At 38.3% G+C, this 13,094-nt stretch overlaps 1 protein-coding gene across 1 annotated transcript; it reads left to right on the top strand.

The window, feature by feature from the left end:
* The first annotated feature begins 1,074 nt into the window (after nucleotides 1–1,074).
* Nucleotides 1,075–9,597, top strand: LOC119782400 (GTPase IMAP family member 4-like). Its single transcript, XM_038283349.1, has 3 exons — nucleotides 1,075–1,135; nucleotides 1,713–1,769; nucleotides 8,637–9,597. The coding sequence occupies exons 1-3, from the start codon at nucleotides 1,075–1,077 to the stop codon at nucleotides 9,152–9,154; spliced, it is 636 nt and encodes a 211-aa protein (XP_038139277.1). The 3' UTR covers nucleotides 9,155–9,597.
* Nucleotides 9,598–13,094: the final 3,497 nt, after the last annotated feature.

The following is a 13,094-nucleotide window of genomic DNA, read 5'->3' as shown; positions in this document are numbered from 1 at the left end:
TGGCTTTTTATTGGTCCTTTTATTCTGCTCTGTCAACAGAAATTTGATCTGCAAACCTTTAAAATTTTTCTTTTTCACCTTCAACGCCATTTCTGTGAAAAAACACCTGAGAGTAAGATTAATATTATCTCCATATTTGGACAATGCACCACGGTTTGCCTTAGGCGACAGGGGTGGATGTATGAGTTTTCCCTGAAATCAAAGGGTCGAAGGTTAAAGCCTGGCTTTCAGTGTCCTTGGGCAATACGCTTCCCCAGCATTCCCACATTCACCACAAATTAACTCTCATTTTAAAGAGAGACCCAGTTGTCATACAGGATGTGATGTCAGTACTATGCTAAAATTGCACCTTCAGCTTCTCCGATTCAGATGGATGCTTTTGGAACCACACACGAGTTCAGCATGTTGAATAGAGCAGTCTACTGTAAGCCAGGAAGAGACTAGTTAGCAGATCAACTAAATGTTTTATTTATCTCATCCAGAGTTGCTCTATTACTGCAAACACCTCAGCAAACAGTATTAGTAAGAATCAGGACTCTGACGAGCATAAAGGGTGGAAATGCAGGCAAACCAAATGTTCTACCTTTAGAGGTATAAAGGTCTCTATTAGAGATGTCACTAAACAACACAAAAAATAAATTTGTATCAGAACATATTTGCAATAAAAGTATTACCAGTCAAACAACAGAATGAGTTGTTAACTACATAAAACCCAGAACCTCAGTCTGTGACTATGCTGCAATCACTGTAATGTATATTAAAATGTCATATGACACTTATTGAATATTATATTGCAGTATTCACTCGTCATCACCCACTTCATCTCCTTCGGATCTTGTTCTTTCGGCCATGATCCAGATTTCATGACCACAGGTGATGGTAGGAATGTAGGCCGACTGGTAAATCACCACGACAGACCGTTGCAGTGTTTGCATTATAGCAGCAACAGCCCAGATGCATCTAACAATCTCCCACTCCATCCACTCCTCACTTGTGAACAGGACCCCACAATACTTGAACTCCTCCAGATTAAGCTGGAACTGTCCTCAGGCCACCTTTTTCTGGTTGAGGACCATGGCCTCGGACATGGAGGATCTGATTCTCAACCTGCAGTATATACCGATCTTCTATTATTGTCAGACCTGTATCTCTGTTCTTGCTTTTATTCACAAGCACAACCTTCCCAGTCATCCTTTACCTTTTCTTATATGACAGATCAAGTGTTTGCCACCTCTTACCTCCTTTTCTCTAGCTCACTGTCAAAGTCCCTCTGAATTCCACTTCTCCAGTAACCTGCTTTAAAGCTGAAGTCTGTAAGTTTTTAAAAATCACTTTTTTGTCATATTGGCTAAAACTGTCCCTATGCCCAGACAGCAGTTCATGTGATATGTAACGTGTTTAAAAAAACTGCTTCAATTGGTACCGCCTACTGCCTGTATTTCAATCTGGAAAGAATAATTCGGGACGAGTCAAAACAACCAATCACAGCCAGAGGAGCGTCTGATGGAGTGTCAATCACAGCTCACACACGCTGAAACCCGCACCCCCCCCCCCAACCCCAATGATTTTGTCTGTTCAGGCATTTTTGTCAGCATATGTGGCAGTCTTTATTACTGTTTATATGAAGATTAATTTACCTTCCAGCTCTACTTTAGAGGTTTAAAATTATATTGGTTTCATTAATGACTTTGCTTCTTTTTTTGTCTTGACAGATGATGAAACAGAACCTGTGAAACAAAGTAAAAGCTATGAATTTATACCACCTGACCGTAAGTTTTACTTTGAATGTTTTTACCACTGAAGCTGCTGCAAGTTTCTTCCGAAATGGCCGGTTTTGAAGCTGACATAAATTTTCTGTAGACTCCGGCCAAAACTGGCTGGACCAATCACAATGGGGCAGGTGGGAGTTTACAGTTTGCCACTCTTAGTGCCTTTCTACTTTTCTGCTAGCATGACAGCAAGATGGCAACCATATCAGACCAATGTTTTAATTATGTCCTTTTCACTCTCCTAAGTAAGATTGAGGTAACCTTAAAACCTTAACAATTGATATGTTTTCTGTAATTTATTTTTAAAAAGACGCATATGCTATTTTCACCTTCATGTGTAATGGATGACAAAATAAAAAAAAAGTAGTGCAACGCTGACATGATGCAAAAACGCAAGTTTTTGCATGATGTCAGTAATTATGTGGTTGGTTGTAACCTGATGACACTGACCCTGTTAGCCCTGTTTCTGAAATCCTGCTCTTTAGCAGACTGATATGGCGTGTGTACTTCGTATGAGTCTGGCTTGCCAGGCCATGGCACTGCACATATGAGCAAGACAGGAAAGGCATGAAAAACAAAACATGTGTGACTGATCTGTACCCTTCTCTACAAAATAGTGTGCTTACTATCAACTACATGAACATGAATCAGCAAAACAATCTCACCCCTAAAGAGACCATCAGTCTATTGCAGGCATGCCCAAAGCCCGGCCCCCGGCCAAATCTGGCCCGTGTCCAAATCTGATGCTTCCTGTCATAAAATCAACAGAATATGTGGCACGCCAGTTTCCCACAGTCAATAATACACATATACAAAAAAGCTATTTTATATTTCACCATAGATCGGCAGTAGACTTGTGCCTTCAGTCTCATAACTAGTTGCCATTGAAAAACAGAGTCATCCTATTCTCTATTGAACTGAAAAGGGCACCACTGTGTGCCATATTACTGTGAGAGTAAATAACACTAAAAGTCCCGGAGATACTAGAATTTTCGTCAGCCTCCAGTCCCCCCGCAGTACTTATCAAATCATGAATCCCTTTTCAGATGTAAATGCCCCATTAGCGCTGTGGCTGGAGAAACTTGCCACGGGGGGGAATCATATTTGTGATTAAATATAACTAGCTCTACGCCATCAGTGTATAACTGATCTGTACAATGAAAATAGCTGCATGAGCTGGAACGCTGTAGAAAGCAACAATATTTATACAATAATTATTTATTTGGGGGGTAATATAACTCAAGCGATCTCTCTCTCCTCTTTCCTCCGCTGGCAATATATGCACAAATTCGGCTTCTCCGGATTAATAACTCGTTGGCGAATTATTTATTCTACCAGTCAGACACCAGAGCAAGGCAGACAGTGAGCTACAACCGTAGTTTCCTGAAAACGAGTCTCCTGTCGCGCTGGGAAAATTACATTGGACGCTATGGGGAGCTTACTGCTCCAAAAATGTGCAGGAGAAGCGAACTCTGCAAGTTGCAAAATAATCAGAGAGAAATATTCAAAAGCGTCACCAAGGAGAGGTGGATTATTATCACATGTATTGGATTTGAAAATAATACATTTCTGAGGAATTTCCAAAAGCCTAAATGACACCTATTTTATTATTTGAATAAGAATTAAATGAGCAATGACTAAATATAGATCATTGTAGTGCCTCCAAACTTGTAGGATACATAGATAACTTCATGTGGATCATACTACAACTCTTACTTTGGAAAAATGTGCTAAACTCTATATTTTTTTCGTTGTTATTATAAGTATTTAAAAGCCAATAATTACTTATGACTTAGATTTATTTAGTAATTTTTTGTACACAAGTGTAAACAAAAGGAAATGTCGTTTAGAACAGTTCCAGACAATATGCTGATGAAGGTTCTCAGTCATCCAGGTCATAGTCATTCCGTAACATCAAATTCACCAGAGAGGATGCCAAGGACAACAAACTACCCTTTCTGGACTGCCTGGTGAGCATGGAAGGAGATGGAAGCCTAAACATTGAAGTGTATAGGAAACCTACTCACACAGACCAGTATCTTCTTTTTGACTCACACCACCCACTGGAACACAAACTCTCAGTCATCAGAACCTTACAACACCGGGCAGAACATCATGATGGGAAGCAAAAAGAACAGAAACACATCAAAGATGCTCTCCGAAACTGTGGATATCCAAACTGGGCTTTTATCAAATCAGCAAGGAAATCCAAAAGACACGCAACAGAAGACAGCGATGGGAAAATTAAACGCAAAAACATCACAATCCCTTATGTTGCTGGAGTGTCTGAAAAGCTCAAGAGGATTTTCTCCAAACACAAGATCCCAGTACATTTCAAGCCAAACCAAACCCTTAAACAGAGGCTAGTGCATCCTAAAGATAAAACCCCCAGGACCTCTATAAGCAGAGTGGTATATGCTGTTCAGTGCAGCGAGGAATGCTCTGATCTTTATATTGGCGAAACAAAACAACCTCTCCACAGACGCATGGCCCAACACAGAAGAGCGGCCGCCTCTGGACAAGACTCCGCAGTACACCTACACCTTGTGGACAAAGGACATTCTTTTGAGGACCAGAATGTTCACATTCTGGATAAAGAATATAGGTGGTTTGAGAGGGGCGTGAAGGAAGCCATCTATGTTAAGAGAGAAAAAACAACTTTAAACAGAGGTGGTGGACTCAGATTCCAGCTTCCAAAAACATACAATTCAATCATAGACATGATCCCTTCCAGATATCACCAAACCCCCCACCCCATCACAGAGGAACGAGGGACCTACCCGCTCCAGCCGGTGAACAATACCTCCTTAACGACCAACCCTTAACAATCATAGACAGGTTTCAGGTATTACAGGAGACAATCCCCCCTTAATGGCAATCCCCCCTTTAACGACCGACCCCTAGAATCATAGACAGGTTCAGATATTACAGGCTAACGATGGAACTAACGACCCATTCATCGGTTACCATTTGCATGTTTCCAAGCAATACAAGGCCTTGACCCAACCCAGTCTCATGGGAAAATGTACCCCCACTACGTTGGTCCACACTGCAAAACATAGTGGAGGTACATTAATGGCCATTTTTTTGTGGTACTGTTACGTTTCTTCTGCCTATCCGCTTTCTATTGTTTTACGTCCTAGTCACGTGACCCAAAAAGGGCCATTGTTAGAGAAACTGGGTGCCTACAAAGTGCTGTTTTCAAGCTAATTAATGGAAAGTTAGGTGGAATGAAAAGTAGACAAATAACAATTACAATTCCTTTAGGGAAAGGGGAAGGAAAATCATTTATTAAGAGGAAAGAAATTGAAAAATGGCAAAAAAGGTGGAATGAAGATAAAAAAGGAAGAAGGTTATATAAAGTACAAAAGTCAGTATTAAATAGAAATATTAATGAGAGAAACCGAAGGGAAGAAATAATAATGATCAGATTAAGAGTAGGTCATACTTATTTAAATGACAATTTATACTTAATAGGGAGGAAAATTGATGATAAATGTGAAGGATGTGGAGAGATAGAAAATGTAGAACATATATTGATGAACTTTAAAACATCTGGACCTGAAAGGAAGAAATTAAAAAGAGTTGAAAGGACAGGCCAAGAATGGAATCTTAAAGGGTTATTGGGAAATAAAGGAAATATTAAGGATATTTATAGATTAAGGAAAGCATTATTTATTTATCTTCAGAATACAAAATTAAAAAATAGAATTTAATAGATGTAAAACAATGTTGCTACACACTCATGAACAGTAGGTGGCGGTATGCCCGCCCCTTCCCTAGAGCCCGGTGGGATCGAAAACATTTTGAATGGAAATCAATGCGGAGAAATTAATAAACTTTTGGTCCCAGTCGCTCTCTGTCACTGATTCTAGATATGCTGGTTGTGTATTCAAATTGTTTTTTTTAGTTCCTCTTTGGTCAAAATCTGGTCAAAACCCATCAATAAGATCGCACCAAACAGGAAGTTAAATGCACAAAGGATCCGGTAGATTTCCAAATAAAACACATCCGATCTTAACCCATGATCCTTTTTTTAACTAGTTTAATTAGTTTCTCCCGTATGCCACGACGTAATGCATTGATCTGAAAATCAACCTCAGACGCAACGCATGCAGTGGCGAGGGTTTGATCCGTCAGATGGAGTTAAATCACAAAGAATTCAATGTTGAATCGGGGCGGCAGCTAAATGCTAGGCGATGGGTAGCAGCCAAAACGTTGCAATTTCACATAATCCTGACGAGATCCGAAAAACCGTAGCAAAAACTAGCAAGCGGGTGATTATGTATGTTCACTAAGTAAATATTATGTAAATAAACCCTATACTTCTCGCTATAAATGTAATCAAAACCCATTTAAATGCAGAAACTGATTGAAATTATTGATTTTCCCACTAAAAGTTAGAGAAATCTCAGCCATGTTTATACCAAAATGTTACAGTTTCACATTATCTTGAAAAATCTTTGCAAGAAACGAACAAGCAAGTGAATATCTACATTCCCTGAGTAAATATTCTGGCAACAAACTATACATTTCTCACTAGAAATGTAATCAAAACTCATTTTAATGCAAAAACAAACTCAAGTTATTAATCCTTCCACAAAAAAATGAGCGAATGTCGGCCATCTATATATATTTTTTTCTTCTCCCAGCTGGAATCTTGAAAGTCACGTGACTAGGACGTAAAACAATAGAAAGCGTATAGGCAGAAGAAACGTAACAGTACCACAAAAAAATGGCCATTAATGTACCTCCACTACGTTTTGCAGTGTGGACCAACGTAGTGGGGGTACATTTTCCCATGAGACTGGGTTGCTTGACCATATAAAGACTCAAACTCACTGCGGATCCAGACATTTGAATTGAGAAAGCTTCCTGGAGAGGTGGCGAAACGTCTTCAAATCTTGAAAACCAAGTCCAGTGGATATTTTTTGAATTTTTACGGAGTTCCAGACAATTTCATATTTTAAAGTGCAGCTTTGAAAACAGTAATAAATACATTAAAAAATAGTTTTATAAACATATGACTGTATATTTACAGTTCTAACATTCTTTTTTTTTCTTACTTTGGGAAGATAGGCCAAACTATATTTTTGGAGATTTATTCATTGTTATTATAAGCATATAATAGCCAATAATGACACTATAGATCATTGTAGTGCCACCAAACTTGTAGCACACAGATAACCTCATCTAGTTCACACTACAACTCTTACTTTGGGAAAGTGTGCTAAACTCTATTCTTTAGATTTTTTCATTGTTATTATAAGCAGGACAGGTGTGCAATCTCTGCAACAGGAACCACAGCACTGAGCGTTGTGTGCACTACACCAAGTATACCTGTCACAAATGCAGGAAGGACTCACCTTGGGTTGGTAAAAACTGCTAAATGGGAAAATTCTAGCTTCATATGTAGTGCTTTCCTTGGGTGAAATAAACGTTACTCCAATACTGAAATCATACTGTTTGTCATTCTCTAAGCTGAAATGTTAAATGACATGAAAAGGCGAGACAAGACAAAATACAATTATTCTCTGAGTTGTTCTATCTTTTACATAGTGAGCTTTGCAACAATATAAATGAGTCTATTGGTGAATGGACAATATAAATAGGCTCTGCCTTGCCTTGTTGGAAGACCATGGCTATGACCTGTTCTCAGCTCAGGAACTAGGACCCGTATGATATCTGGTTGTTCAATAGGTTTGCCTAAATAAAAGATTTAGGTATGACTTATTAGAATATTCCTGCAAAAAGGTCTGATGTTGCAGGCTGAGGCAATGAAAAGTGTTTGGAGCATGCTCTTCTTCTGATGCCAGTTTGTTTCAGCCTTTATCCAGTCTCATGTAGCAGGGCTAGTCATATCACAAGTTATTTGCATTACAACAAGGACACTTAGCAAGGTAGAGTGACTAAACAAACTTGAAGAGGGGAGGGGACATGTAGTGATAAATTGTCCGAAAATTGGCATTGGAAAATGAAGAAGAGGGCACTTTTTAATGAACTATGGTAAACTTGTTTGTTTCAACGTGGATGACATGAAACTACAATGGAATAAATCACTGGGATTATTATAGACGGCGCACCTGCCATGGTTGGTGAGCAAAATGGGCCATCAAAGCTAGTCTGCAAAAATGTCAGCTGAGAAGGAGGCAACGCTATAAAACTTCACTGTATTAATCACCAACAAGTTCTTTGTGCTAAACATCTGAAATATGATCACGTTATGAAACCCATGATAAAGGCAATTAATCATATTCGCTCCAGCGCCCTGTGTCACCGCCAGTTTCAGCAGTTTCTCCTCAATATCCAGCGTGGATATTGACATGTTGTATATCATAATGACATAAGATGGCTCCATCAGGGGTCTGCAATGCAACAATTCTACTCCCTCAGAAAGGAGATTTGACTGTTCCTGGAACAAAATGGATGAACAATGACGGAATGTAATCCTGTTTGGCTGATTTTTGAGTTGTGGTTGATATAACACAACACCTGAATGTACTGAACACCAGCCTTCAGGGGCAAAATGCAATGATAGGCCAGCTGTATTATTTACATTAAAGCTTTTGGGACAAAGCTTCTGCTTTTCCAAAGTCAGCTGACACAAACGCAACCCAATGCAACACATTTCCTATCACTGCAGGAAATTATGACCAGTTTTCCAGAGAATATTTTTTGTGTGTAAATGAGGAGGTATGCAGAAAACATTTCATCTCTCAATGAGGAGGTTCAGCCGCATTTCAGGGATTTTGCAGTTATTGAAAAGGAGATCACACTTTTTTCCTCCCCCTTTTCCCACGGAAAATCTTTCTAATCTTTCTAACTTTTACTGAATGTTCTTTTAACTTCCTGTTTCTGTCATTTCAGTGTCTGAGCTCAGGGTGGTTCTGCTGGGAAGCAGCTGGTCCCAGAGGAGCTCAGTGGGAAGCTTCATACTGGGAGAGGATGTTTTTAAAGATGAAGCTCAATGCTGTTTGAAAATCAGTAAAGAAGTGGAAAAAACAAAGATAACCGTCATCAACACTCCAGATGTTCCTAAAGAAGAGAACCAGACAGCGTTTATTGAAGACTGTGCAGAGGCCTCTGCTCCTGGACCGCATGTGTTCCTGTTGGTTCTACAGCCTGAAAACTTCACAGATGAAGACAAGAACAGGATCTATAGAATCCTTAAAACCTTTAATCATCGATCATTTGATCATTCGTTTCTATTGATTTTGAAATCAGTGCAAGATCAAATGAAAGAAGTTCTAATCAAGGAACTGATCAGAAAATGTAGATACAGATACTTAAAGATGGAGGACATCGAGCTTCCAGAGCTGCTGACTCGCTTTGGTCAGATTGTAAAAGAGAACAATGGAGAACATGTGAGCTATGAAGAGTCTTAAGATGCAGCAGCAGGTTCTGATGTAGCTAATTGGGAATGCAGAAATAACAGAACAATTTAAATAAACCTCTTAGATAAATTATTGTTTATCTTACAGAAAATTATATAGATTAATGTTCTTTTTTTAAAGGTCTCAGGAATCAAATAGCCAGGACAGATCTGTCATATAAAGGTGATTAAGTTGAGTTATTTATTATGCAGACAGCCCACTTCTCTACACTCTGAGCATTCACAACTAAGAGCAGTTTATCTGTAAAATTACCATGAATGGCTTTTTTAGATCAGGAAGAAAAAAAAAAAACATATGCAGAGGGAGAACATAGAAACCCCCACAGAGAAACCTGTTTTATCTCGGCTCAGAAGCGATATGTTGGTCTGAACATCACTGTGAATGTGGTACTTTATGAATGCGTGAATTAGGATGTTCTGAGCAAAAAACAAAAAGGAAAATGTCCCTGAAGCTGAGGATAGGTTTGGCTTTAGGAAACTCTAAACCCAGAAGTTCCAGCTCAGTTGATGCTCTGCCTCCCGCATAGAGACAGAACAGATGGCTGTTGGTTTTATAACAACAAGGATAGAAAACTGATAAATTTATTTAGTGCCCATGTACAAGGGTGTAAATGTGGATTTTGGACTGATGCGTTTGTGTAGATATGTATGTTTACATTTCAATGTAAAAATACAATGTATGTCCATGTAAATATTTGTATATATGTATATAATTGTGTCTATATATATATATATGTGTGTAAACAATGGATAAAAAGAAGATTAACAGTAAGATTACTCTTAGTTGATTTTGTGTGTATTTTCTTTTTTATTTAATTATTGTTGTTTGTCAAATTGTCTGAAATAAATCCCTATTCATTCATTACTAGTGGTGGGCCTTTATCGGCGTTAATGTGCTGCGTTAATGCCAGACTGAAATAAATCGGTTGATAAAAAAATATTGCTGTAAATCTTTTCTCAAATTTGGTTTGGAATCTGGTTCTATAGCTAATATGACTTAGGGCAGATGTACACCTAGAGGAGAGAACAAATCAGTCTTGTGTGTAGACCTACTGTTAACACATTGAAGGTGAGGCACTAACATGGATGATGCTAAAGAAGCAGCCATTCAAAATGGCCCTTCCGAGTCAAAATCCAGCCGAATGGCAGCAAAATCCCCCCCAACTTCCAGCCGCTGGCCTTCTCCTGGGTGTGCATATTTTTTTATTCTGACTCCACCCTTTCACTCAAGTACATGGTCTGACCAGGAGATGATGCTTCTCTTTAGATCTTAATGTCCACAAATCAAGACAGAATATTTTAGACTTTTAAAAATAATTTGTAGGGGACAAGCCAAGGACCAGCCAGGAATCAGCCAGGGGCCCATCAAGGAAAGTGGGGAAATTTTGAGTGGCTACTACTCTATAAAGCCGCCGGGTTTGCTTAAGGGGAGATTTATTTTTAAGAACGCCTATCAGCATGGTTGAAGATGACGGACTCAAGGTCTTCTCCAGGTGGCCACAGGTGACCCATCTTACAAACTACCTGCCAGGGAGAAAGTTGGGAAGTTGCGTGTTTAGAACTGACGGGGGACCACTGAACATCTGTCAATAATGATAACGACCTGAGCGTCACTGTACACCTCATAGATGTCAGCTGGCAACTTCAATCCTTCACTCCAGGCAGGCAATGTTATGTAATTTTAAATTTCATTTTACCACGACACCATGAATGATAACCACAACATTATGTTTGCTTCTTGATGATTGCCTTCGTGAATGTGGGTAAAGTGGGACAGTTTTTAATTGTGCAGCTTCTGTGGTATTTATTCAACCCGTTTCATTTCTAAAGCTAGAGTTTCATATGATACATTTTTTAAAACCTCAGGATCTTTATATCACAAGAGACATTCTAAATACAGATTTTATTATTATCCTCAAGTGCTGTTTCCCAGAAGTCTGGCCCCAAAGTTGGTCTGCCTGTGTGACCGGTGGAAAAAAGAGAAATAGAGCTTGGACTGACTGACACAAAGTTTTTTAATCTAGATTAGAGGAGATCTAGATTCTAGGATACAATACAGATGAATAAGTCTATTGGATGAAGTCTGGAGTTTGCAACTAAAATACATAAAAGCTATGAGTTTATTAACTAAAATGGCAGATTTCAAATAATTCCTGAGGGTTTGATTTAAAGTAACATATTTTCCTGAGAGAGTGAAATAATTTTTTATTGCAGATTAAAAGCAAGTATGTTTTAAAGAGAGTGACATCTAAAGCTACTTCATAGACGTAAATGTAGGATGATAAAAATAAAAAACGTTGGGTTACAGCAGAATAGTAACTGGTTTGCTTTATTGACTAGAGTTAAATTACCTGCGGATAAATAGACTGAGAAGCGATCATTTTACAGTTGACCCAGTTACGGGAGGCTCAGTAAAGATGGGCAGGCTAAGGTTTCCAGGAATCTGCCTACCCCAGGGGGGGATTGTGTGGATTGTCTGTTGCATATTTGTGAAATAACAATTTAGCTATTTTTGTCTTGGAAAATAGAGGATAGAAAATACGTAAAGTTGAACTGTAAAACATGACAGTTTTTAGTTTCAGTGGCTCATTCTTTCCTGACCTGTTTTCAAAACAAAGTAGGGAGTTAAATGTGTTAAAGATTAATGCGCTGTTGTTTAAATTAGGAATATTGATATGATGTTCTGACATCACAACAAATAAAAGTTAATGAAACAGTTTAAACAAACTAACAGATTTTGTTTGTTCAACAATAATTGGGCATTTCTTGAAATAAGCAAGTAAATGAGTCATTACTTAATGTTAAGAGTTTTACTTGTTTATCTTAATTCTTTAAGCTTTTGATTGAACTTTTTAAAGGAAAATAAATCTATTTGTGTAGAGCAAAATAAGTGGTATGAAAAATGAATTAGCCTGACAATGCCATTGAATTAACTTTTCAATTGCTAGTAATTCAATGAGAAGTAAATCTATCTTAAGCTGAACTGGAGTACATATTAAAATGTATTTAACACAATTAATTGTTAATCATTATACCATGTTCTAAGGACTCAATTAGAAATAATATTATTTTACAACAATATTGTTAGAATAATTGTACATAAATGTATCTGTGTAGTGTTATCATGCATAAAGCTGCGTGCTATGTGCATGTGTTTATAGCCATCTTTTCTGAAGTATACTGTGATTTGTGGACTTGCTTTTGGGATGGCTGTGGTTGATCTACGGGCAGCACTCCACCTGCTGAACTTTGGTGAACAGCTTCAACAGCTTAAACTTTGACTGAACCCTGAAATTTATAGGATGTTTACTGAGACTGCAAGTCTGAATTCCTCACGTTGTTTCCCATCTCTTGAGCAGTCTCAGCTGTTGTAACCAGGGACCACTGATTCCAATAAATAGCGAGGAGAACGCTGGGACCGTAGAGTGGGTTGGAGATTTGTAAACTCCGCAGTTTCTTTCTACTCTCCTCGCGAGTAAACTAAATTAATTGTCTCTGTGCCTTCTTTCTTTCCCTGCATGTATGTATGATGTTTTAGGTGCTTAGACCTGACAAATATTAATGATTAAAGTTACATTGGATATAGACTCCATTTTTAATTACTATATTAAGATGAATTGTGGAGGTTTTAAAATGAACTATTCTTAATGAATCCATAGATCGGATATTTCTGGAGGCTAAATTGACTGAAATTTTATATCTCTTCAACAGGTCATACGGTAATTACTCTGTTGAAGAAAAAGGGGGAGAGGAATATTGTAATGATCGCAGCCCTGGTAGCTTATCTGATTACTCACTTCATTCACCTTCTGTTCGCTCCCTGCTCACTAAGCATAATTTATCTTATTCAACTGCTCCCTCTGCTATATATACAGTTCAGCTCAGCTATCGGGGCCAGATCATTATTCTTAGCTTGTTCATGTATTCTTAGT

This window comes from Cyprinodon tularosa, unplaced genomic scaffold (genome assembly GCF_016077235.1).
Source record: "Cyprinodon tularosa strain WSP-4 unplaced genomic scaffold, ASM1607723v1 ctg192, whole genome shotgun sequence".
Lineage (NCBI taxonomy): Eukaryota > Metazoa > Chordata > Actinopteri > Cyprinodontiformes > Cyprinodontidae > Cyprinodon > Cyprinodon tularosa.
Note: the sequence above shows the minus strand (reverse complement) of the source record. Positions and strands in the feature narration are given on the sequence as shown.